Source organism: Ahaetulla prasina, chromosome 7 (assembly GCF_028640845.1).
Source record: "Ahaetulla prasina isolate Xishuangbanna chromosome 7, ASM2864084v1, whole genome shotgun sequence".
Classification (NCBI taxonomy): Eukaryota; Metazoa; Chordata; class Lepidosauria; order Squamata; family Colubridae; genus Ahaetulla; species Ahaetulla prasina.
In genome coordinates this window covers 36,819,783-36,847,623 of record NC_080545.1, presented here as the reverse complement: position 1 = coordinate 36,847,623, position 27,841 = coordinate 36,819,783, and the positions used below count along the sequence as shown (strand labels likewise).

At 34.9% G+C, this 27,841-nt stretch overlaps 2 protein-coding genes across 12 annotated transcripts in view; one reads left to right on the top strand and one right to left on the bottom strand.

The window, feature by feature from the left end:
- Positions 1-27,841, bottom strand: part of IMMP2L (inner mitochondrial membrane peptidase subunit 2) — a 530,240-nt gene that overhangs the window by 355,486 nt on the left and 146,913 nt on the right. The window contains exon 4 of one of the 11 annotated variants that reach the window (XM_058190788.1): positions 5,146-5,494. The exons of 9 other annotated variants lie outside the window; for them this stretch is intronic. In XM_058190788.1, the coding sequence (XP_058046771.1) occupies positions 5,407-5,494 (88 nt within the window). In that variant the 3' untranslated portion in view covers positions 5,146-5,406. Of the gene's footprint in view, positions 1-5,145; positions 5,495-21,959; positions 22,288-27,841 lie in introns of those variants that run through there. One more of the 11 variants, XM_058190790.1, reaches the window with a different exon arrangement.
- LRRN3 (leucine rich repeat neuronal 3) overlaps positions 1-27,841 on the top strand; it is a 100,150-nt gene that overhangs the window by 57,641 nt on the left and 14,668 nt on the right. The window lies entirely within an intron of this gene.

Below are 27,841 nucleotides of genomic sequence, written 5' to 3'. Positions count from 1 at the left end.
TTACCTGAAAATATTAGGTTCTCTTGGATACATTTTTCCAGAAGTACATTATAAGTAGGAATATATTCCACAATAGGAACAAGTATCAAGTAAAATATGGATATTCTAACCTACAGCTGTGGTATCAAAATTTTTCATAAAATATGTTGCCAATTTAAACAACTTCAACCAAATTCACAGACTTCAATTGCTTAATTTGAGCTAGGAAACCAGAGCTGAGTACCAATAATTAAACCTTGAATGTATGACAAAAGAAAAAAAAAGATTTTAGTTTGTTTTTCAATTGAATTGTACATCTTATATGTTATATTAAAGGTACAAAGAATTCTGAAGTGAATTATTTTGGTCTGGTTTTTTACATGTAAAAAACTTGGTATTTTAGTAGGGGTGTGTAGATGTTTTATACCCACTGTAACTGTTATCTCATTTTGTTTTCTTCACATTTATTTAAAATTTATTAATCATTTACCCATCTTCCTATTATTCTATACTATTTTATTCTCATTTGCTATAAATTTGACAGTGAAAATTTAATCCCACTTCTTCCTACATGAAGAGCTAGGTGAAAACCAATGGACAAATGTTTTGTTACCTTTGAGATGCTTTGAGGAGAAGTTGAGAATCAAAAAAATGTAGTAGTTGCAATTAATTGCAAAAGATCTAATCCAAATAATCCATATAGAAGAATCAGCAAATATTGATGTAACTTTTCATCAGAAGAAATATGACCAATTTGTATTCATCTGATCTACAGTTAGTACTTGGGCTGCAACAATTCTTTTATTTCTTTAGTGCTTGGAGCATCGTTGACTGTTTTGTTTCCTGGAAAGTCTACTACTACTATATCATCAAAAGCTGACTTGGTGTCAAAGTTGAGTCGTCATGGCCACATCACTCCTTTGCTAAACTGGGCAGGGGCATGGCCAGCATGTGATACATCTGGCCCACGGGTTTGAGAGTTTGACAGCCCTGATGTAGACTCTCAGGCTTGGCTTTTAAATTGGAAATAAAAAGAACAATATAATTTCACATGATCAAGATTTAAGTTATTGTTAGAAAAAAGGGTATGTTTTTGATTATTGTAACATATAGCATTATCACTAATTTATTTAATTATATTTTGAGGAGGTTACACTTCCATCTTTTATTATACAATCTTTTTGTTGTCATATTATGCAATAACTATTTTTTTTTAAAAAGCACATGCAGTGGACATAACCAGTGATAATTATCTTTTCCACAACATTTAATTTTTCATCTGCTTCCTTGAAATGAGATTAGCAGGTTGAACTTGACAAAAGATGCAAATCATATATGACTATAGCAACCATTTCTTCAGATTCTGTGGAAGATCACTAATATGGTACATTCACACAAAAAAAGTGTACATTAAATTTATAGATAAATTTATAAAAGTTAACTTAAATTAATCTTGTGTACCAATTGTACCCTTTCCTCAAATGGCAGGTCCTTCAGACAAACATTCAAGTTCTGGTCATTTTATGATTAGATTATTGCAATGTGCTCTATATGGGACTACTGTGTACCACTGCTATACAAGCTGCATTGGCTGTCAGTCATCTCCAAATGTAATTCAAAGGGGCTTATTATTACCTAAAATGTTCTCTTTTTTAAATTTGTTTTTTTATTTTTAAATGTATATAAGTATTAAATACATCAACAGTGTGGTGCCTGGGTGCTAATTTTGATACCAAATAATAATAATAAAATGGACAATTTTGATCACCTTGTATTAATCATACTCGCATCTTTCTAGTAACATTATACATAATACAGTCATCTTTCAAATTCTTATCCTTTCATCTACCTACTGATTTTAACATGTTATATAACAATATTTATTGTAGTATTTCCCCCTTTCTAATTTCTACCTCTATTTCGTATCTTGATAATAGCAATCTTATGTTAGTAAGTATTCTATTTCTATCGTTCATCTCTTATTCATTTTAATTATATTAATTACATTAGTCATACTCATATCATTATCATAACATATTATAAATATGCAATTAAAGTTGTTAACATTGTAATATTTGCTCCACCTTGTATTTAATCCCCCATCGTTTAATTGTTTAATGTTATATTATATTACTCAATGCTAATAACCATGGCAACCTTAATAATATTGTTTAAATGTATATAGTACAATTATCTTTCAGCGTCTGATCCTACCCTCTACATACTAATTTTAAAACATTATATACTAGTATACATGACAATATTTTACCTCTTTCTAATTCCTACCTCTATTCTAAATCTTGATAACACATATCTTATATTGGTGAATATTTTATTTCTACCTGTTATCTCTCATTCGTTTTAGTATTTCAATTCTTATTGATTTTTTGGCATGTTTTCCATACTCCTCCTTTAACGTTTTGTGTCACCCTGTATCGTACTTTCTTGGTCTAAGTGTTCTCTCTTCTACCATTGCCTCTCATTGCCAGAGTGAGTGCCGCTCACTATGCCTATGAGTGTTTTTGTCTTCACTTCAAGGATGTCTTTCTGTTTATCCAATTCTCTATTCAAGTCTCTAAATATATTGTCAGCTTGATCTGTTTCATCTGTTTTGATTATCTCTTCCTTCTCCTTTATCTTTTGGGTTCATTTGTTGTTTTGTCTGCTCTTTCCTTTCCTCTGTTTTTTCTATTCTCTCCTCTGTTTCCTGGGTTTCTTGTTCATTTTTCATTGTTATTTGCTGAACATTTTCTAGTCTCACGTCTATATTCTTTGTTATAGTTTCATGGATACTTTGAAACATCGATGACATTTCTTTTGAAATATGCTTGTTATTTCCTGTTGAGGCATTTTATCTTATTTTGATAAGTCCAAAAATTACTCACAAATCTATCAACATCCCACACTCTTAGTTATCTAGTCATCAAAAGGCCAACCTTAAGACTATTCATTCAGTCCCAGAATCATTCCTCGAGGTATGTAATATTTGTATAGTCCTCCACCAGATTCAATTTACTCCTTCCAGATTTTCCCTTGAAAAAAATAGGTATCAGAAACCCTATTGGCATCAGACAGTATACAGAAAAAAAAAAAAAGAACACAGTCTCAAGGTGTGTTTATCTTCACTCAGTATAGATTACCGTATTTTTGGGTGTATAAAATGCACCAGAGTATAAGACACAGCTTAGTTTTTGGGGAGGAAAATAGGAAAAAAATATCTGCCTATCAGGTATTTATCTGGCTAGCATCTGGTCAGCTTCAGCACATTAGTTTGCTAGTTTTGAGTGCACCTGTGCATTTTTTATCCCCTGCTTGGGGATAAAAAACAGCTTCTAAAGCACAGCTGAGAGGGAACAGCAATGAGAAAAGAAGGCAAAGCACGGAGATTGCTTCACTCGCTAGCACCTCATTAGGGCTGAAAAAAGCTTCTAAAGCACAGCTGAGAATCAGAGGGAGCAGGCAAAGCTTAGAAGATCTCTTCACTCATTAGCACCTCATTAGGGCTGGGAAAAAAAGCTTTAAAAAAGCTACATTCAGAGTATAAGATGCACTCAAATTTTCAGCCTCTTTTTTTTTGGGGGGGGGGAGTGTGTTTTATATTCCAAAAAATACAGTATTCCAAGGACATCCCAGCCTTGTAAAAATATAGTGTATTTTCTTTCCTTCACCAGTAGATGGCACCATCGCCTAAGATTTCAACCAATCTGACAGCGTTAATTTCTTCAGATAAATTTTTCACTTTTCCCCCAATAATCAGGCTGATGTTTCCAGCATTTTAAAATGCCTTTTCAAAACGTTGCCAATAAAATGTTCAAATCCAGTCCTTCTATATTTTAAAAATTACATCCTCTCTTAGGTTTTATTTTCTTTTGAGTCTGTAATCTTTCTCTAAGTAATTATTAGCTGCTTTAAACATTTTGGAGAGTTATCTTTTTAGAGTTTCTTTTCTTTGCGGTTAAAGAAGTTGAAGATCATCTCACCCAGCTCCAGTCCACTGTTCTAACTCCACTTCAGCACATTGCTTTCTTCGGTTGTCCCAGCTTCCTGGTGGCCATAATGGCCACCACTCTTTTCCTCGTTGGATAAGAGAATAAGCCACGGATCAAGCAGGAGAGTTGGCAGTCTCCACAGTCTGCAAGGCATCCCTCCTTTCTTCATCATCCCTATGAGGTGACTTTAGCCCTTTAAGGGCCCTCCCATGAGGAGAGTTCAGCCTAAGTTCATGGAGTCCTGCTCCCTAGGACTGTGTTGCAGCAATGCCAAACCGAAGTCTACCTAAAATGTTCTGTATTACATCAGGCCTGTATATGTGAGGGACCACTTCTTTCCAATAACTTCTGTCTGGCCCTTACCTTCCAGGAGAGTGCGTGTGCATCAGATGCCCTCTAATAAATGCTGTCATCTTGTGGTACAAGGAAAACCCACGTTTTATTTATTTATTAGATTTTTATCCCACCTTTATTACTTCATAGGTAACTTGCCTTCTGTGTCACAGTCCCCACTCTCTGGAATTGCATCTCTCCAGAGATAAGGACTTAGCCATCTCTCTTACGGTTCAAGAATGCTCTGAAAACCTGGTGTTGGAATCCAGTCTAGGGCTGAGTTAGGTGGCTGATATATTCAAACAAACCAACAATTTCCATCTTTTTTCTCCCAAACAAATGCACCCATTTTCAAAATTAAAAAAGTTATAAATTAGTTATTTATGATATTAATTATCTATTATCTAAAATAGCAGAAAGATGCTATTGTAAAGATAAAGGGCGTATAGAACTAACATAATATTTTTAAATGTTCATGCTCCTAATTTTTTTTCCTTACTAAATAAACCTAGAAATTAATTTATATTGTTTATACCATTTTAAACTACTTTACAATTAGTGCTTCAAATAAATATTTACAAAGACAGGCCTACTTATAAGATAAAAGATTTGCAAGATACAAGTATGATAAAAAGTATTATAAAAAAGATAAAAAATAAAAGTATATATACTAAGAAGAGTTTTATTTTTATGGACTTTTAAGAGGAAAAATCATTTTAATTGGTGAGTTACTGAAATAATAATCTTTTTTACTTTTATTCAAAAAGTTTTACAGAAATTTTTTTCCCCTTTCCCCCCACCTCCCCTCCCCCCTCCCTTCACAACCCCCTCCCCCCCCCGACTTCCCGGAACGAGCACAAGGTATAGTTAAAAATAAAACAAACATATGCTAAAAAATTTTCATCCCAACTTAATTATACCCCTACAATCATCAATTCCTAACTTCCCCCGAAAACAATCAAAAATAATACATCATAATCATTCAAAAACAGTCTGATAACTCTTAGTCTGATATCTACTTTGAATATAGTCAATCCATTTTTTCCATTCCTTTAAGTATCTTTCTTGCGTATTGTCTTTCAAAAAGGCTGATATCTTCGCCATCTCAGCCAAATTGGCAACTTTCAATATCCATTCTTCTATTGTAGGTACTTCTTTTTTCTTCCAGTATTGTCCTATTAGTAATCTTGCTGCTGTTATTAGATTTAAAATCAATTTAGTCTCAATTACTGTACAGTCCGTAATAATTCCCAACAGAAAAAATTGCGGCAGGAACTTTATCTTCTTTTTCAAAACATTTTGTAAAATCCACCAAATTTTTATCCAAAAGGCCTTTATATCCTTACAAGTCCACCAAATGTGAAAATATGTAGCGTCATCGCAATTACATCTCCAACATTTTGCTTGCATATCTGGATACATACACGATAATTTCTTAGGATCTAAATGCCATCTATAAAACATTTTATAAAAGTTTTGCCTCAGATTCTGTGCCTGCGTGAATTTAACATTTCTAACCCAAATTTTTTCCCAAGTTTCCAATAATATTGGCTCCTGAAAATTTTGTGCCCACTTTATCATACAGTCCTTTACCAAGTCCCTTTCAGAATCTATTTCAAGTAACACATTATACAATCTCTTTATATGCTCCTGAGACTGATTTCTAATTTGCTTTACCAAATTTCCCTCGTTCTGCTCTATACCAATTTTCTGATCTTCCTTCCATCTAGCACGTAGTTGCTCATATTGAAACCAAGTATAATTTTTCCCTTCTTCTTTTAGTACGTGCAAAGATTTTAATTGCAAATTACCTCTTTCAGTATACAAAAGATCTTTATATGTAATCATTTCCTGATTCTGTTCTATATTTATATTCTCTATTGTATGTCTAGGACTTGCCCATATAAGAACCTTATAATTTAGTTTATAAGAGTATTTTTTCCAAACACGCAGAAGAGCAGTTCTTAACACTTGATTTTTAAAGGCCTTATCCACTTTTTTGTCATAAATTAAATATGCATGCCATCCATATAGCAAGTCATAACCTTCTATATTCAAAATTCTTTCCTCCGTTAAATTAAACCAATCACTTATTGCAGAGAGAGCAGCTGCTTCATAGTATAATTTAAAATTGGGCATTTTTAAACCTCCCCTTTCCCGAGAATCTTGAATTATTTTTATTTTAACCCTAGCTTTTTTACCTTCCCATATAAATTTGTTAATTCCCTTCTGCCATTCCTCAAGATTCTTATCTTTCTTAATTCTTGGAATCATCTGAAAGAGGAATAAAAATCTAGGTAAAACATTCATTTTAATAGCAGCTATTCTCCCCAGCAAAGATAATTGCATTTTTTTCCAAACAATCAACTCCTTCTGAACTTTTTGCCATAAAACCTCATAGTTATTCTTATACAATTTCATATTTGACGATGTAATATAGACCCCTAAGTATTTAACCTTCTTTACAATTTCAAATCCTGTTATTTCCTCTAGTTTTTCTTTCTGTTGTCTGGCCATATTTTTTATTATCACTTTTGTCTTTTTCTGATTTACCTTAAACCCTGAAACCTTCCCATATTGATCAATTATTTCCAACAAAGATTTACTAGAATTTATAGGGTTTGTTAAAGTAATCACCAGGTCATCTGCAAAAGCTCTCAGCTTATATTCATGTTGTCTAACTTTAATTCCCTCTATCTCCTTTACTTCTCGTATTTTATCCAATAATGGTTCTGGAGTTAAAATAAACAATAATGGTGATAAAGGACATCCCTGTCTTGTTCCTTTCGCAATCTTAAAAGATTCTGTTAAGCTACCATTGATTATAATCTGTGCTGTTTGCTCTCCATAAATTGCCCTAATTATTCTTGTAAAACCATCTCCAAATTGCATCTTTTCTATTAATTTAAATAAAATTTATATTAATTTAAATAAAATAAATTCGAGAAAATCAGAGAAAGAGCTGCATTTATAAAAACTCATAATCAAGATTATTACGCAAAGCTGAAATAATAATCTTGATTATGAGTTTTTATAAATGCAGCTCTTTCTCTGATTAAATATCATAGGCTTGTTAATTTAAAAAACAGTGAGGCATAATTTGATAGCTATAATGAAACCTCCTAAAGATTTGACTCTGAAATCCTGTTCTCTTCACATCAAATAGTTTTCATGACTAAGGGCCGCGGTGTGGCTCAGGCTGTAAGAAGCCTGTTATTAAACACAGCTGCCTGCAATTACTGCAGGTTCTAGTCCCACCAGGCCCAAGGTTGACTCAGCCTTCCATCGTTTATAAGGTAGGTAAAATGAGGACCCAGATTGTTGGGGGGGCAATAAGTTGACTTTGTATATAAATATACAAATAGAATGAGACTATTGCCTTACATAATGTAAGCCGCCCTGAGTCTTCGGAGAAGGGCGGGATATAAATGTAAACAAAAAAAAAAAGTTTTCATGATATAATGAAAAGTTTCAGCTTTTTTATTTCTACATTTTGCAGGAATTGCACACCTAAATGTACATGCCATGAATGCTGTATGAATCAGATAACTGAAATATTCATTTTATGTGGATTGCAGATAAGTTATACAATGTGTGGATTCCACCAAGCCTTATCCTCAAATTATCAACATGAATATTTATATAATAAAAGTACACGCACTACCTTTTAAAAAAAGAAGTTACCTGTATTTTTCGGAGTATAAGATGCACCTTTTTCCTCCAAAAAAGAGGGTGAAAATCTGGATGCGTCTTATACTCCGAATGTAGCCCTGCTCAGCTTCTCAAACAGAGGTTTCAGAGGCTGAAAAAAGCTTCAGAAACGGAGCTTCAGAAAAGAAGCCCCAAACAGAGCTTCAGAAAAAAAGCCCCCAAATAGAGCTTCGGAACCGAAGCTCCCAAGCAGAGCTTCAGAGGCTTTTTTTCTGAAGTTCTGTTTTGGAGGCTTTCAGAGGCAGGGAAAAAAAGCCAAAAAAAGCAAGGCACAGAGCTCACAACCAAGGAACCTGTTGCTAAAATTCACCTTTGGAAACAGCTGATTGGGGGTATTCCGGGAGGCCAATCCACCTGCCAATCAGCTTTTTTGTTATTTTCCTTCCCAAAAACTAAGGTGCATCTTATACTCCGGTGTGTCTTATACTCCGAAAAATACGGTACTCTCTCAGGACAAAACTAATGCTCTCTGCAGGCACCATGGAAACATGTACAACAGAGATCAATTTTATATTGATATAAAGTGACCTAATTTTGATAATTAGTCAAAACCTTCATTGATGATATTTTAACATATGCATGTTTCTATGTAGGATGAACAAAAGAAGTTTCCTGTTTGTATTGCTGTATCCTTAATCTCAGACATTTCATTGACTCACTGAATAGGGATTCACTTTCAAACCTTACTATTCAGTCTTTTCTGCATATCTGTCTACATATCTTCCTTCTTCTCCTATCTCAAGGTTATCAACAGTCTTCTTTTTATCCTGCGTCCCTTTCTTTTCACCAGTCATCAATGCTGCTCTCTTAGTCTAGTCATTGTACATCTGTCCCATTCAGGTGGACACCACAGTATCTATACTGACTAGAAACACCACTGCCTTTGAACTGACTCTTTCTGCTTACATTTCTGTAAAGTAGTTTCTTAGTTTCTCCTGGGAATTTTCTATTTTTTTTTTAACTGAAAAAGTTTTAACAAACAAAAACATTTCCCCCCCTTTCCCCCCCCTCCCCACCGCAAACCCCATTTCCCCCCTCCCTTCACCCCCCCCCGGCTTCCCGGGTCAATCACAAGGTATTGTTATATATAAACCAAACATAGAATAAAATTTTCCCTTCTAATCCAATCACAGACAAAAGCCAGGAAAAGTTCCAGGCCCAGACAAGATAACTCCTTCTTGCTTAAAAGTCTGTGCTGACCAATTGGCCCCAATCTTCACCCAGATCGTCAATAAATCACTAGAGATGTGTTATGTTCCTTCTTCTTTCTAATGCTCTACCATCATCCCAGTGCCGAAGAAGCCCACCATCAAGGAACTGAATGACTACAGACCAGTTGCTCTAACATCTGTAGTCATGAAAACCTTTGAAAGGCTAGTGCTTTCCTACCTGAAAACCATCATGGATCCGCTGTTAGACCCCTTGCAATTTGCATACCGAGCAAATAGATCAACAGATGATGCTGTTAATATGGCTCTGCACTACATCCTACAACATCTTGAGTCTCCAAAGACCTATGCAAGGGTCCTTTTTGTAGACTTTAATTCAGCATTCAATACCATCATTCCAGACATTCTTCTAACTAAGCTAAACCAGCTACAGGTACCGGAACAGACTTGTAAGTGGATCACAAGCTTCCTAACAAACAGGAAGCAGGAGGTGAAGCTAAGCAAGATCACATCAAATACCTGTACAATTAGCACAGGGGCCCCCCAAGGCTGTGTGCTCTCCCCACTTCTCTTCTCTCTGTATACCAATGACTGCATCTCCAATGATCCATCTGTTAAGTTACTGAAGTTTGCAGATGACACAACAGCGATTGGTCTCATTCGAGACAATGACGAATGCGCATATAGACAAGAGGTCGAACGACTAGCCTTGTGATGCAACCAAAACAATCTGGAACTGAACACACTCAAAACCGTAGAAATGGTGGTAGACTTTAGGAAACCCTTCCATACTTCCACCTCTCACAATACTAGACAACACAGTATCAACAGTAGAAACCTTCACATTTCTAGGTTCTATCATATCGCAAGATCTCAAATGGACAGCTAACATCAAAAACATCATTACAAAAGGACAACAAAGAATGTTCTTTCTGCGCCAACTCAGTAAGATCAAACTGCCCAAGGAGCTGCTGATTCAGTTCTACAGAGGAATTATTGAGTCTGTCATTTGCACCTCTATAACTGTCTGGTTCAGTTCTGCAACCCAACAAGAAAAACACAGACTTCAGAGGATAATTAGAACTGCAGAAAAAATAATTGCTACCAACCTGCCTTCTATTGAGGACCTGTATACTGCACGAATCAAGAAGAGGGCCGTGAAAATATTTACAGAACCCTCGCATCCTGGACATAAACTGTTTCAACTCCTACCCTCAAAACGACGCTATAGAGCACTGCACACCAGAACAACTAGACACAAGAACAGTTTTTTCCCGAAGGCCATCACTCTGCTAAACAAATAATTCCATCAACACTGTCAAACTATTTACTGAATCTGCATTACTATTAATCTTCTCATAGTTCCCATCACCAATCTCTTTCCATTTATGACTGTATGACTATAACTTGTTGCTGGCAATCCTTATGATTTATATTGATATATTGACCATCAATTGTGTTGTAAATGTTGTACCTTGATGAACGTATCTTTTCTTTTATGTACACTGAGAGCATATGCACCAAGACAAATTCCTTGTGTGTCCAATCACACTTGGCCAATAAAAATTCTATTCTATTCTATTCTATTCTATTCTGAAAGGAAGTGAAAGTGAAGAAATGGAACTGTAAACAGGCTGTGTAACTAAGAAGCTAGGAAATGTTACTTGTGGATTGTAATGAAGTGAGCTCTCCTATACTTAAAGGGGAAAAGAGAAGTTTCTAGAGTTAAATTTTGTGACTTTTAAAAATTGAAATGGCTACTAAATCACCTAAGATTGGTGGTAGAAGGGGTTCTGAAGTTGCTTTGGAAGATTTGATTAAAGAGCAAGGGAAAGTGTTTGAAGAGAGGTTTAAGGAGATGATGGACAATAATGAGAGAAGAAATAAAAGAGAATAATAAAAAAATAAGAGAAGATATTTTGATGGCTTTCCAAGGTTTGGCAAAAAGACTGGAGGTGGTGGAGGAGGTGCAAGAAATTGCTCAGTCAAATCAGCAAATAGAAAATAGAATGGAGGGAATGCAAATCAAATTGGACAAAAATGAAGATCAAGTGGTGGTGATGCAGTATAGAATGATGGAAGGAGCTCTGAGAATTAGGGGCCTGCACGAGGAGAAAGGGGAAGATCTAAAAAATTTTTTATCAGAAGCTCTGGCTGAACTTATTGAACTTGATCCACAAGAGGTTGCTTATCAAATTGACAAAATTTATAGAGTTAATTCCTGGATTGCTAGGCAGCAGAAACTTCCTAGAGACATTGTGGTTTATTTTTTGAAAAGAACAGTGAGAAATCAAATTGTGCAAGTTGCATTTCAGAAAAATTTGAAAATAGGAGAACAGGAGCTGAAGGTTTTGAAAGAGATTCCTCCCAAGATGTTAAGGGATAGAAAGGACTTTACATTTTTTACACAAGAACTTAAGAAATACCAGATTCAATATAGATGGGAGGTTCCAGTTAGTTTGACAGTGTATTATCAAGGAAGAAGATATCGTATTGATACAGTGCTTAAGGCTAAAGATTTTCTTTCTACTGTGCTGAAACTTGAAATAGAAATAATAGAAAAAAGAATTCAAGAGACTCAAATGGGTGTGGAAGCTGAGGTGATCCCAGTGATGTTACCATCTGAGGAACAACCACAAGAACAAAGAGTGACGAGGGGAGCCCTCAAGCGTAAAGAAAAGGAGCAACAAACTCAAAGTAAAGTTCAGGATTCTGCTACAGAAGCGGTGGGAGGAGCAAGGCCGAAGATACGGGAGGATGATCTTCAGCTGATTGCTCAAAAGCTTCAGCAGGCCAGTAATGGCAAATAAAATTTTGACCTGGAATGTCAATGGTTTGAATTCAGCTCAGAAGAGAAGAAAAATATTTCATTATTTGAAACAATTTAGAAATGATGTGATTTGCTTACAAGAAACACATATTAAATTATCAGATCAAAAGTACTTAATAAACTCAGTTAGGTAAACATTTTGTTGCCTCAGCTTTAGACAAAAAACATGGAGTAGTGGTTTATTTGAGAAAAGATATACCAGCCAAGTTAATAGAGGCAGATATTCACAGAAGATATATTGCCATTGAACTTACAATAGAAACAAAAAAGACCCTTTTGTTTGGTATATATGCACCCAATCAGCAACAAGAAAAATTTTATAGAATGTTGTATGACAAGTTGATTTTATGGGATTATAAATCGTATATTATATTAGGAGATTGGAATGGAGTAATAGATAAACGAAAGGACAAGAGAATTTTTTCTAAGAAGATACCTGCACATGCAAAGCTGCCTAAATCCTTTTTTGAGATGATAGAAGATTTTGAGTTGAGAGATGTATGGAGACTGCGGAATTTGGAGGAAAGAGACTATACTTTTTTCTCTGATAGGCATCAATCCTTCTCACATATTGATTTTATTTTAACTTCTAATGATTTGCTTTCTAGGGTGAAGAAAATTAAGATATTTCCAAGATGTTTGTCTGATCATAGTCCTGTTTGGATGGAATTGCAATATGGAAAAGAAGGTAGAAGAACATGGAGATTAAATGAAAATTTGTTTAGATATCAGGATAATGTAGATAATATAGATAATATAGATAATATAGATATCTATATCTATCTTGATCCATTCCAGTCCGGTTTCCGGCCTGGTCACAGCACGGAAACAGCCTTGGTCGCGCTGGTTGATGATCTCTTGAGAGCTCGGGACAGAGGTTGTTCCTCTGTCTTGGTCCTATTAGATCTCTCAGCGGCTTTTGATACCATCGATCATGGTATCCTGCTGCGCCGACTCGAGGGACTTGGAGTGAGTGGCACTGTTCATCGGTGGTTCTCCTCCTACCTCTCCGACCGGTCGCAGACGGTGTTGACGGGGGGACAGAGATCGACCCCAAGGCGCCTCTTATGTGGGGTGCCGCAAGGGTCGGTTCTCTCGCCTCTTCTGTTCAACATCTATATGAAGCCGCTGGGTGAGATCATCCGTGGTCTTGGGGTGAGTTGTCATCTATACGCTGATGATACTCAGCTCTATATTTCCACCCCTAACCACCCCAACGAGGCTGTTGAAGTGATGTCCCAGTGCCTGGAGGCCGTACGGGTCTGGATGGGAAGGAACAGACTCAGACTCAATCCCACCAAGACCGAGTGGCTGTGGATGCCGGCGGCCCGGTACAGTCAGCTAATTCCATCACTGACCATTGGGGGCGAACTATTGGCCCCCACGGAAAGGGCTCGTAATCTGGGCGTCCTCCTGGATGCACGGCTGTCTTTAGAAGATCATACGATAGCCGTCACCAGGGGAGCCTTTCATCAGGTTCGCCTGATACGCCAGTTACGCCCCTTTCTGGATCGGGCTTCCTTATGCACGGTTGCTCATGCCCTTGTTACATCCCGCCTGGACTACTGTAATGCTCTCTACATGGGGCTCCCCTTGAAGTGTGCCCGGAGACTCCAATTGGTCCAGAATGCGGCTGCGCGGGTGATAGAGGGAGCACCTTTTGGCTCCCATGTAACACCCCTCCTGCGTAACCTGCACTGGCTCCCAGTGGTCTTCCGGGTTCACTTTAAGGTACTTGTCATCACCTTTAAACGCCCATGGCCTAGGGCCGGGATATTTACGGGACCGCCTACTGCCACCATTAGCCTCTCACCGACCAGTGCGCTCTCACAGAGAGGGACTCCTCCGGATACCGTCAGCTAAACAATGTCGGCTGGCGACCTCTAGGGGGAGGGCCTTCTCTGTGGGGGCCCCTACCCTCTGGAACGAGTTCTCTGGGGCTTCCCAACTCCCGATCTCAAGTCCTTCCGCGAGCTGAAGACGTTGCTGTTTCGAAGAGCAGGACTAGCCTGAATGTAGTTTTTTAAATTGGGATTTTTAAAAAAGGGGTTTAAATGAGGTTTTAAATTTGTATTCAAAAGTTAGAGCATCAATTGAATTCAACTATCTATTCTTTAGCTGTTTTTAATCTATTATATGTTTTCTGTTGTTTTTTGTCTGTGAACCGCCCTGAGTCCTTCGGGAGAAGGGCGGTATACAAATATAATAAATAAATAAATAAATAAATAAATAAATAAATAATGTAAATCAATGTAAAAAGCAGATGAAAGAAGTTTTTGATTATAATTTGAATAACGAAACATCGATAGAAATGGTTTGGGTAAATCTTTTATGAGAGGTGTATTAATATATATTAATAATAGACAGAGAAATAAGCAACAAAGACAGTGTGTTTCTTGTAAGCGTTCTAGAAGAGGAAATTTATAAGAAAAACAATTATTAATACATAACCCGCATGATCAAAAACTTAAAGATGCAATAAAGTTATTACAGAGTCAATTTAATATGATAATGGCTGATCAGGTGGCAACAAATATACAATATGCCAAGCATAATACTTTTTGTAATGCAAATAGACCTGGTAGGTGGTTAGCATATATCTTAAGGAAAAAACAAAAACAACGTACTATAGAAAAAATAGAATATAAAGGCAAAGATAGATATCAACAGGATATATTTAAGAAAGCTTTCTTAGAATACTACACAAATTTATACCTTAAAGATAATATATTGAACAGGTATATTGATAATTATTTGAAAGTTATTCTGAATTATTTAAAGTTAAAAAATTAACTTTAGAACAAAAGGATGAACTGAACCGGCCTATAACTTCTGAAGAAATTATCTTGGTAATTAAACAATTAAAAATGGGGAAAACTCCTGGTACGGATGGGCTTACAGTTAGTTATTATAGGAATTTACAGGATGAGATGTTAGGTCCACTTAAGGAATTATTTAATCAGATACAATTAGGAGGGGGAATTCCCCCCTCATGGAGAACCTCTTTTATTTCATTGATACCAAAAGAGGAACAGGATTGTTCTAAACCTGGGAATTACAGGCCAATCTCACTTTTAAATAATGATTATAAGATTTTTGTTAAAATAATAGCTAACAGATTAATGTTAATTTTGCAGCGAAGAATCCATAATGATCAATCTGGATTTATAAAAGGGAGACAGATGAGGAATAATGTTAGGCAGATTGTTAATTTACTGGAGTATTTAGAAAAGAAAAATTTTATTCCAGCAGCATTTATTTTTCTCGATGAAGAGAAAGCTTTTGATCGATTGCATTGGGATTTTTTATTTAAATTAATAGAAAAGATGCAATTTGGAGATGGTTTTACAAGAATAATTAGGGCAATTTATGGAGAGCAAACAGCACAGATTATAATTAATGGTAGTTTAACAGAACCTTTTAAGATTGCGAAAGGAACAAGACAGGGATGTCCTTTATCACCATTATTATTTATTTTAACCCTAGAAACATTATTGGATAAAATAATCACTTCCAAACGCTCAAAAGTTTCAGGGAGGTCTAATAGGGACTGGGATTTCAGGGGGTATCCAGTGACTCTCCCGATTCTCCGGGTTTTACTGTCCTCCATGGAGGTTGAGAAGAGGGAGGGGGCTCTCCATTCCGCCCCAGGGAAAATGTTTTCTCCCGAACGACAGCTTACCCATGAATCGGAGTCTTTGGGCCGTGCTCCAAGCTGACAAGCAGGCTCTACCACTTCGGGTTTTTGAGTCATATCTTCCAATGGGAAGTAGGTGATTTCAACTAAATCGTTAGATTCAAGCTTCTGTGCTACATCCACGCTTTCAGCTTGCTGCTCTTCCATCTTCGCTGGGTCTTTGCACCGCTGTGGAGGTTGCGGAGGCTGGGGCCCAGCACCCCCCTAACGGGCCCCCTCTGAGCGGAGGAGAGGGTACCATTAGCAAAAGAAAGTTAGGAGTTTTGGAATAATGTCAAGGTTCCAGAAAAACCTCTTCTGCATAAAAAAAACTCAGAAGCCATTGTTTTCCAGAGCTCTTTACTAGCATGAGGAAACTGGCACACGATGAGTGAAATTCCAAAACTGAATTTCCGGATTCTATACAAACCCCAAGAGTCCCACCCCCCTGACCCCTTTGATGGTCACATGGTCCCACGTTCTCCCAGTTCATTCGAATATCTTCTTGCCAATCTTCCTGCAGATGTGAACACCATCCGACCTTGACTGCTTGAAGAATGTTACCATACCCCTCAGCCCCCCTTCCTCCCCTCAGGGGAAAAATGTGGCAGCGTCTGGAACCCTAAAGTCTAATATGGTTTCCAGGCCTGACAACGAGAAGTAAAAGAGATAGAGGGAATTAAAGTTAGACAATATGAATATAAACTGAGAGCTTTTGCAGATGACCTGGTGATTACTTTAACAAACCCTATAAATTCTAGTATATCTTTGTTGGAAATAATTGATCGATATGGGAAGGTTTCAGGGTTTAAGGTAAATCAGAAAAAGACAAAAGTGATAATAAAAAATATGGCCAGACAACAGAAAGAAAAACTAGAGGAAATAACAGGATTTGAAATTGTAAAGAAGGTTAAATATTTAGGGGTTTATATTACATCGTCAAATGTGAAATTGTATAATAACTATGAGATTTTATGGCAAAAAGTTCAGAAGGAGTTGATTGTTTGGAAAAAATTGCAATTATCATTGTTGGGGAGAATAGCTGCTATTAAAATGAATGTTTTACCTAGATTTTTATTCCTCTTTCGGATGATACCCATAATTAAGAAAGATAAGAATCTTGAGGAATGGCAGAAGGGAATTAACAAATTTATTTGGGAAGGTAAAAAAGCTAGGGTTAAAATGAAAATAATTCAAGATTCTCGGGAAAGGGGAGGTTTAAAAATGCCCAATTTTAAATTATACTATGAAGCAGCTGCTCTCTCTGCAATAAGTGATTGGTTTAATCTAACGGAGGAAAGAATTCTGAATATAGAAGGTTATGACTTGCTATATGGATGGCATGCATATTTAATTTATGATAAAAAAGTGGATAAGGCTTTAAAAATCATGTGTTGAGAAGTGCTCTTCTGCGTGTTTGGAAAAAATACTCTTATAAACTAAATTATATGATTCCTATGTGGGCAAGTCCTAGACATACAATAGAGAATATAAATATAGAACAGAATCAGGAAATGATTACATATAAAGATCTTTTGTATACTGAAAGAGGTAATTTGCAATTAAAATCTTTGCATAAGGAAAAAATTATATGGGGGGAGGGGGTTGTGAAGGGAGGGGGGAGGGGCGGAAAGGGGAAAAAAATTTGTAACACTTTTTGAATAAAATAAAAAAAAACCATTCATCAGTGGCTAATGCTTGTTTAAAAGTTTGGGTGGTGTCATTGTCCATCAATGTTTCTTTTTTTGGTGATTACTTTAGCAGCCAGTTGATTGTTTTGTACTATGGGTTTCATTATGTCTGACTTCGCACTATTGTATTCCGATTTTCTTAAAGTGCATCTGCCAGAAAGTTTTTTCTCCCGGGGAGGTATTTTAGAGTAAAATCAAACTGTTTAAAGTACTGAGCCCATCATAGTTGTTTCAGGGAGAGCTTCCTTGGGGTCTTTAGGGCTTCTAATTTTTTTTTCCTTTTTTTTCTTTTCTTCTTTTTTTTTATTGAAAAAGTTTTACAAAAAACAAATTTTTAAACCATTGTTCCCCCCCCCACTTCCCCCCTCCCTCCTCCTTCTCCCCCCCCCCCGAGACTTCCCAGAACAAAATGCAGGGTATAACATTTATCAATCATAAGCTAAAATACCACAAAAATCTAACTCATATCCACACTCTTCCAACACCCCCTTAACTCTCCTTTCCCATTTAAACATATACATTAATATATGCTATTCATAACATTATTCATAGACTATTTGGTACCTTTTAGTCCAATACTTGTTTTGAACATAATCAATCCACCTTCTCCACTCCAATACATATTTTTCTTGTGAATGTTCTTTCAAATATGCAGAGATTTTTGCCATTTCTGCTAAGTTTGATACTTTAAGTGTCCATTCTTCAATCGTAGGTAAATCTTCTCTCTTCCAATATTGTGCAACCAAAAGTCTCGCTGCTGTTATTAAATTTAGAATCAACTTAGTCTCTATAACTGTACAGTCTATAATTATACCCAATAAGAACAGCTGTGGAGTAAATTTTATATTCTTTTTCAAAATATTCTGCAAAATCCACCATATTTTAATCCAAAATGCTTTGATTTTTTTACAAGTCTACCATATATGAAAATAAGTAGCATCCTCACAGTCACATCGCCAACATTTGGCTTGCATATTCGGATACATACATGCCAATTTTTTAGGGTCTAGATGCCATCTATAAAACATTTTATAAAAATTCTCAAACTTTGTGCTTGTGTAAATTTGACATTTCTAACCCATATTTTTCACCATGTTTCCATCATTATAGGTTGTTGAATATTTTGTGCCCATTTTATCATACAATCCTTAACTAATTCTTTTTCAGAGTCTATCAATACATTGTACAACCTCTTAATATGCATTTGACCTTGATCTCTAATTTGTTTTACCAAATTTTCCTCATTTTGCATAATACCAATTTTCTCATCTAATCTCCATCTAGCTTGCAACTGTCCATACTGAAACCAAGTATAATTCATGCCTTCATCTCTGAGTTTGTTTAAAGATTTTAGTTGTAGCTTACCCTTTTCTACAAAAAGAAGTTCTTTATAAGTAACCACCTCTTGTTTTTGTTCTATATTTATATTCTCTATCTAGGAATTACCCATATTGGTATCTTAAAATCTAGCTTGTATTGAAATTTCTTCCACATCCTTAACAAAGCATTTCTAAGAATATGACTTTTAAAAATCTTATCCAGTTTCTTATCATAGAATAAATAGGCATGCCATCCATACAACAAATCATAACCTTCTATATTCAAAGTTCTTTCCTCTGTTGAGTTAAACCAATCACTGATCAATGAAAAAACACTGCGTCATAATACAATTTCAAATTCGGCATTTTTAGACCCCCTCTTTCATGTGTATCTTGCATTATCTTTAATTTTATTCTCGGTTTTTTACCCATCCAAATAAAATTACTAATCCCTTTTAGCCATTCCTGCAAATTTGCATCCTTTTTAAGTACTGGTATCAAATAAAACCTAGGCAGAATATTCATTTTATTACTGCTATCTTCCCAGTAAGGATAATTGTAAATTTTTCCAATGTTCCATTTCCTTCTGTACTTTCTGCCACAATATTTCATAATTATTTTTATATAATTTCACATTCGATGCTGTGATATATACTCCTATTTAACCTTGTTGACTATTTCATATCCAGTTACTCTTTCCAATTCATCTTTTTGTTTAATATTCATATTTTTAGTTATTATCTTAGTCTTCTGTTCATTCACTTTAAATCCAGATACCTTATCATATTGATCAATTATCTCTTTCAAATATATAGCAGAATGAATAGGTTGAGATAAAGTAACAACCAAGTCATCTGCAAACACTCTTAATCGATAGTCTTGATGTTTAATTTTTATTCCCTTTATTTGGCTTGCACCATAATCTATTCAATACAATTTCTAAAGTTAAAATAAACAATAATGGAGACAAAGGACATCCCTGTCTTGTCCCTTTTTCAATTCTAAAAGACTCTGTTAAACTATTATTAATTATTATTTGTGCTGTCTGCTTCTGGTATATTGCTTTAATTGCTTGTATAAAATAGTCTCCAAATTGCATTTTTTTCTATTAATTTAAATAAAAACTGCAAGTGCAATCTATCAAAAGCCTTCTCAGCATCCAAAAAGAAGAGCGCTGCTGGGACTTGGCTGTTCCTTTCCAAATATTCCAATAGATTTACAATATAATAATATGAGATATATTGTAAATCTATTCATACTGATAATTCATACTGATCAATCAGGATTTATTATGAGATATATTATATCTCATTTGTCTATCCATAATAAATCCTGATTGATCAGTATGAATTATTTGATCAATCTATTTGCTAATATTTTAGCAAAAATCTTATACTCAGTATTCAATGATGATATTGGCCTATAATTTTCCGGTTTATTACAATCTTGCTCCTCCTTTGGTATTAATGAAATAAAAGCCTTCCACGAGGGAGGTACCTCCCCTCCTAATTGTATTCTATTAAATAGTTCCTTCAACAGTTCTACCATTTCAGTTTGCAAGTTCTTATAGTAAATGGCGTTAGACCATCTGTTCCGGCGCTTTCCCATTTTTGAGCTGTCTAATTGCTAAAATTATTTCCTCTAAGGTGATAAGTTGATTCAATTCTTCCCTTTGCTCTACTGTAAGCTCACATATACCTTGCTCTTGTAAGTATCTTTCTATATCTATATCTTTAATCAAATCTCAGTATATAATTTTATATAAAATTCTAAAAAGGCTTTTTAATCAAATTTTGTTGAAATACTTCTTTACCTCTATATTCTATCTTACCAATCATATGTAATTTCTGCTTCTTCTTATTAAATAAGCTAACCACCTTCCAGGCTTATTAGCATTATTAAATGTATTATGCTTGACATATTGTAAATTAGTTGCCACTTGATCTGCCATCATCATATTAAACTGTCCTTTTTAAGATATTTATTAATTCTTTTGTTTTCTTGTCTTCTGGATTCTTTATAAGTAACTGTTCCTTCTTTCTAATTTCCTCCTCTAATTCCATTATTTTTTTTGCAACCTATTTCTGTATTTATTATTCATTTGTATAAGGACACCTCTCATAAAAGCTTTGCTTGCATCCCAAACTATCTCAATAGATGTGCCTTTTTGCATGTTCATAATAAAAAATTATTTCATTTGTTTTTTACACTCTTCTACATTTTGTTCATATTTAAACAAATTTTCATTCAATCTCCACAATTTTCTTCCCTTTCCCCATTCAAATTCAATCCAAACCGGACTATGATCAGACAAAATTTTTGCACATATCTTGGTTCTCTTCATCCTAGAGAACAAATCATTGGTAATTAGTATAAAGTCAATCCTAGAAAAAGATTGATGTCTATCGGAGAAAAAAGTAAAATCCTTCTTTTCCGTATTACATTCATGCCAAACATCTCTTAATTCCAAGTCTTCCATCATATCAAAAAAAGCCTTTGGCAATTTTGCACGACTTAAAATATTCTGTAAACCTTTTTTATCTTTCCGGGTATCCAACACTCCATTCCAATCACCCATTAATATACATGATTTATAATCCCATTGTACTATTTTATTATGTAAAAATTTTTTTAAAAAATTCTTGTTGTTGATTAGGAGCATAAACTCCAATTAAAAGTGTCTTTTTCCCTTCCAATAACAGTTCAATTGCTATATATCTTCCTTGTTTATCTGTCTCGAGTAACTTCGCTATTAAGTCCTTCTTTACGTAAACAACAATGCCATTCTTTTTCTCTGAAGCCGAAGCAACGAAATGTGTACCCAACCTTGAGTTAATCAAATATTTTTGGTCCAAAGATCTAATATGTGTTTCTTGTAAACGAACTATATCGTTTTTAAATTGTTTCAAATAATGAAATATCTTTCTTCTTTTCTGTGGTGAATTTAAACCATTAACATTCCAGGATAAAAAACTAGTTGCCATTTTTGGCAGTCAGAAGCTGGAACACCCAATGTAGCTTTTCTTTTCGTCTTGCTCCTCCCACAGCTTCTGTTTTAGTAGCCTCTGCCACTTGAATTTGTTGAGCTTAACTTCCGTTCCTTACGTTTAGTAGCTGCTCTTGTCATCTTTTTCTTTTCTTCTTTTTTTTTATTGTAAAAGTTTTACAAAAAACAAATTTTTAAACCATTGTTCCCCCACTTCCCCTCCCTCCTCCTTCTCCCCGAGACTTCCCAGAACAAAATGCAGGGTATAACATTTATCAATCATAAGCTAAAATACCACAAAAATCTAACTCATATCCACACTCTTCCAACACCCCCTTAACTCCCCTTTCCCATTTAAACATATACATTAATATATGCTATTCATAACATTATTCATAGACTATTTGGTACCTTTTAGTCCAATACTTGTTTTGAACATAATCAATCCACCTTCTCCACTCCAATACATATTTTTCTTGTGAATGTTCTTTCAAATATGCAGAGATTTTTGCCATTTCTGCTAAGTTTGATACTTTAAGTGTCCATTCTTCAATCGTAGGTAAATCTTCTCTCTTCCAATATTGTGCAACCAAAAGTCTCGCTGCTGTTATTAAATTTAGAATCAACTTAGTCTCTATAACTGTACAGTCTATAATTATACCCAATAAGAACAGCTGTGGAGTAAATTTTATATTCTTTTTCAAAATATTCTGCAAAATCCACCATATTTTAATCCAAAATGCTTTGATTTTTTTTACAAGTCTACCATATATGAAAATAAGTAGCATCCTCACAGTCACATCGCCAACATTTGGCTTGCATATTCGGATACATACATGCCAATTTTTTAGGGTCTAGATGCCATCTATAAAACATTTTATAAAAATTCTCAAACTTTGTGCTTGTGTAAATTTGACATTTCTAACCCATATTTTTCACCATGTTTCCATCATTATAGGTTGTTGAATATTTTGTGCCCATTTTATCATACAATCCTTAACTAATTCTTTTTCAGAGTCTATTTCTATCAATACATTGTACAACCTCTTAATATGCATTTGACCTTGATCTCTAATTTGTTTTACCAAATTTTCCTCATTTTGCATAATACCAATTTTCTCATCTAATCTCCATCTAGCTTGCAACTGTCCATACTGAAACCAAGTATAATTCATGCCTTCATCTCTGAGTTTGTTTAAAGATTTTAGTTGTAGCTTACCCTTTTCTACAAAAAGAAGTTCTTTATAAGTAACCACCTCTTGTTTTTGTTCTATATTTATATTCTCTATCTAGGAATTACCCATATTGGTATCTTAAAATCTAGCTTGTATTGAAATTTCTTCCACATCCTTAACAAAGCATTTCTAAGAATATGACTTTTAAAAATCTTATCCAGTTTCTTATCATAGAATAAATAGGCATGCCATCCATACAACAAATCATAACCTTCTATATTCAAAGTTCTTTCCTCTGTTGAGTTAAACCAATCACTGATCAATGAAAAAACACTGCGTCATAATACAATTTCAAATTCGGCATTTTTAGACCCCCTCTTTCATGTGTATCTTGCATTATCTTTAATTTTATTCTCGGTTTTTTACCCATCCAAATAAAATTACTAATCCCTTTTAGCCATTCCTGCAAATTTGCATCCTTTTTAAGTACTGGTATCAAATAAAAACCTAGGCAGAATATTCATTTTTATTACTGCTATCCTTCCCAGTAAGGATAATTGTAAATTTTTCCAATGTTCCATTTCCTTCTGTACTTTCTGCCACAATATTTCATAATTATTTTTATATAATTTCACATTCGATGCTGTGATATATACTCCTATTTAACCTTGTTGACTATTTCATATCCAGTTACTCTTTCCAATTCATCTTTTTGTTTAATATTCATATTTTTAGTTATTATCTTAGTCTTCTGTTCATTCACTTTAAATCCAGATACCTTATCATATTGATCAATTATCTCTTTCAAATATATAGCAGAATGAATAGGTTGAGATAAAGTAACAACCAAGTCATCTGCAAACACTCTTAATCGATAGTCTTGATGTTTAATTTTTATTCCCTTTATTTGGCTTGCACCACGTAATCTATTCAATACAATTTCTAAAGTTAAAATAAACAATAATGGAGACAAAGGACATCCCTGTCTTGTCCCTTTTTCAATTCTAAAAGACTCTGTTAAACTATTATTAATTATTATTTGTGCTGTCTGCTTCTGGTATATTGCTTTAATTGCTTGTATAAAATAGTCTCCAAATTGCATTTTTTCTATTAATTTAAATAAAAACTGCAAGTGCAATCTATCAAAAGCCTTCTCAGCATCCAAAAAGAAGAGCGCTGCTGGGACTTGGCTGTTCCTTTCCAAATATTCCAATAGATTTACAATATAATAATATGAGATATATTGTAAATCTATTCATACTGATAATTCATACTGATCAATCAGGATTTATTATGAGATATATTATATCTCATTTGTCTATCCATAATAAATCCTGATTGATCAGTATGAATTATTTGACACATAGCTGGCATCAATCTATTTGCTAATATTTTAGCAAAAATCTTATACTCAGTATTCAATAATGATATTGGCCTATAATTTTCCGGTTTATTACAATCTTGCTCCTCCTTTGGTATTAATGAAATAAAAGCCTTCCACGAGGGAGGTACCTCCCCTCCTAATTGTATTCTATTAAATAGTTCCTTCAACAGTTCTACCATTTCAGTTTGCAAGTTCTTATAGTAAATGGCCGTTAGACCATCTGTTCCGGGCGCTTTCCCATTTTTGAGCTGTCTAATTGCTAAAATTATTTCCTCTAAGGTGATAAGTTGATTCAATTCTTCCCTTTGCTCTACTGTAAGCTCACATATACCTTGCTCTTGTAAGTATCTTTCTATATCTATATCTTTAATCAAATCTCCAGTATATAATTTTATATAAAATTCTAAAAAGGCTTTTTTAATCAAATTTTGTTGAAATACTTCTTTACCTCTATATTCTATCTTACCAATCATATGTAATTTCTGCTTCTTTCTTATTAAATAAGCTAACCACCTTCCAGGCTTATTAGCATTATTAAATGTATTATGCTTGACATATTGTAAATTAGTTGCCACTTGATCTGCCATCATCATACTAAACTGTCCTTTTAAAATATTTATTAATTCTTTTGTTTTCTTGTCTTCTGGATTCTTTATAAGTAACTGTTCCTTCTTTCTAATTTCCTCCTCTAATTCCATTATTTTTTTTGCAACCTATTTCTGTATTTATTATTCATTTGTATAAGGACACCTCTCATAAAAGCTTTGCTTGCATCCCAAACTATCTCAATAGATGTGCCTTTTTGCATGTTCATAATAAAAAATTATTTCATTTGTTTTTTACACTCTTCTACATTTTGTTCATATTTAAACAAATTTTCATTCAATCTCCACAATTTTCTTCCCTTTCCCCATTCAAATTCAATCCAAACCGGACTATGATCAGACAAAATTTTTGCACATATCTTGGTTCTCTTCATCCTAGAGAACAAATCATTGGTAATTAGTATAAAGTCAATCCTAGAAAAAGATTGATGTCTATCGGAGAAAAAAGTAAAATCCTTCTTTTCCGTATTACATTCATGCCAAACATCTCTTAATTCCAAGTCTTCCATCATATCAAAAAAAGCCTTTGGCAATTTTGCACGACTTAAAATATTCTGTAAACCTTTTTTATCTTTCCGGGTATCCAACACTCCATTCCAATCACCCATTAATATACATGATTTATAATCCCATTGTACTATTTTATTATGTAAAAATTTTTTTAAAAAATTCTTGTTGTTGATTAGGAGCATAAACTCCAATTAAAAGTGTCTTTTTCCCTTCCAATAACAGTTCAATTGCAATATATCTTCCTTGTTTATCTGTCTCGAGTAACTTCGCTATTAAGTCCTTCTTTACGTAAACAACAATGCCATTCTTTTTCTCTGAAGCCGAAGCAACGATATGTGTACCCAACCTTGAGTTTATCAAATATTTTTGGTCCAAAGATCTAATATGTGTTTCTTGTAAACAAACGATATCATTTTTAAATTGTTTCAAATAATGAAATATCTTTCTTCTTTTCTGTGGTGAATTTAAACCATTAACATTCCAGGATAAAAAACTAGTTGCCATTTTTGGCAGTCGGAAGCTGGAACACCCAATGTAGCTTTTCTTTTTCTTTGGGTCTTGCTCCTCCCACAGCTTCTGTTTTAGTAGCCTCTGCCACTTGAATTTGTTGGAGCTTAACTTCCCGTTCCTTACGTTTAGTAGCTGCTCTTGTCATCTTTTGTTCTTTTACTCCTTCTTTTGGAACTTCTCCCCCTTTAGATATATCCAACAGTTGTAAAGAATCTTCCTCCATAACAATAACTGCCACTTGGTCTTGTGCCTGCTTCATTGCTTTCCTTTTTCTTATTTCTTCAACATCCCTTCTTCTAGATTCTGGTGACGATGGGCTTCCAGCTTTCAATACATTAACATAAAAGTCTCTTGCTTTCCAAATTGTATTAAGACGATGCGGTTTTCCTGCATAATACACAATTATCCCCACTGGGATATCCCATCTATATTCAATCTGCCTTTTTTTGAGCTCCTCCGCCAGAAATGCATATTCTTTTCTGCTTCTCAACATTTTAGGGGGAATTTCTTTCAAAATTAAAATTTCTTGTCCAGCTACCTGAATCCCTCCCCCTTATAAGATCCTTGCAGAATTGCATTTCTCATTCTTCGAGTTATAAAGTAAATAACCACATCTCTTGGCAGCTGCTTTTGTCTGGCAATCCAAGAGTTCACGCGGTAAATTTTGTCAATATGATATGCCACTTTATCTGGTTGCACTCCTATTATCTCTGCAAATGCTTCAGAAAAAATTTCTTTCAAATCTTCCTTCTTATTTTCCTGTAAGCCCCTGATTCTTAAAGCAAATTCCATAGCCCTATATTGGACCAATATAATTTCATCATCTGTTTTTTCCACTTTAGCCTGAACCTCTTCCATCTTATTTTCCAGTTTTAAATTAGATTGCTTTATTTCCTCTACATTTTCTTCTAACAGATTCAAATTGGTTGCCAAGCCTTCAACTGCTAGAACAATACTATCTCTAATTTCTTTGTTCCCTTCTTGAATTTCTAACATCTGTTCTGTCATCTGTTTCAGTTTCTCTTCAATAAGAGAAGTTTGCAAATTTATAGAGTCCTTTACAAAATCTTTCAGGTTCTCTTGTAGTACTTCTAAATTTAATGCTTTTGTATCAGCAGTATGGGCTGGAGAAACTCCTGCACTCCTAGAGGTTAATTTTGTTTGTTTGGCTGCCATCTTTTAAACTTTCGTTTCATTTTAATCCAAATTGACAAAAGATCTTTTTGTATTTTCAGAGAATACAGTCTTAAAGTCTCTTCCTTTTATCCTTTTATAGTTTAACTCTACCCAGAACAATAGGAATTTTCTCACTTTTGCTTTCCGGTTGTTAAGTCTTTAGGTTAATGGCGCCTTTATTGGTCTTGCCTTCAAGTTGCAACAAAACCACAGGAAGTTAAGAAAATTATTACTTGCATTTCCAGTCCTCCTGCTTCTGTTCTGTCCAGTATAAAATAAGTTTATAATCCAATATAGGTCCCGGAGTTTGGTCATGATGATTATTTCTGCAAACACAGCAGAGCCCTGGATACGGAGCGCTTTCGGCTAATAGGGAGCTTAACCATTCAAACCCCCGAAATCATTTCAGAGGTTTTAGGAAAGCTCTACCTTTGCCCATCTGCTCACCTCCCCCTCTTCTCCTGAGGGGGAAATTTTCCAAATCGCTAGGCTGCTGATTTACGCTGCCTTAGCGATTCTAACGTAATCCAAAGGCTGGCGGTCTAAAAGACCGTTGCCATCACCAACGGAGCCAAGTGGAAGTTCTGGGCTTCTAAATTTTTATGATCAGTCCAGACTTCAAAAGGGGGTCTTACTCCCCTCTAGGATAATGCCTCTAGGTTAAAAGTGCCCAATAAATTGCATAGGTTCTGCGCATGCGCAAGATGGCTGCTTAACCGGGAGATCGGGAGGACGACGATCCGGTGAAGTGGGGGATGGCGACGCTCAGGCGGCCTGCCGAGCAGCCTACGCCCCCCG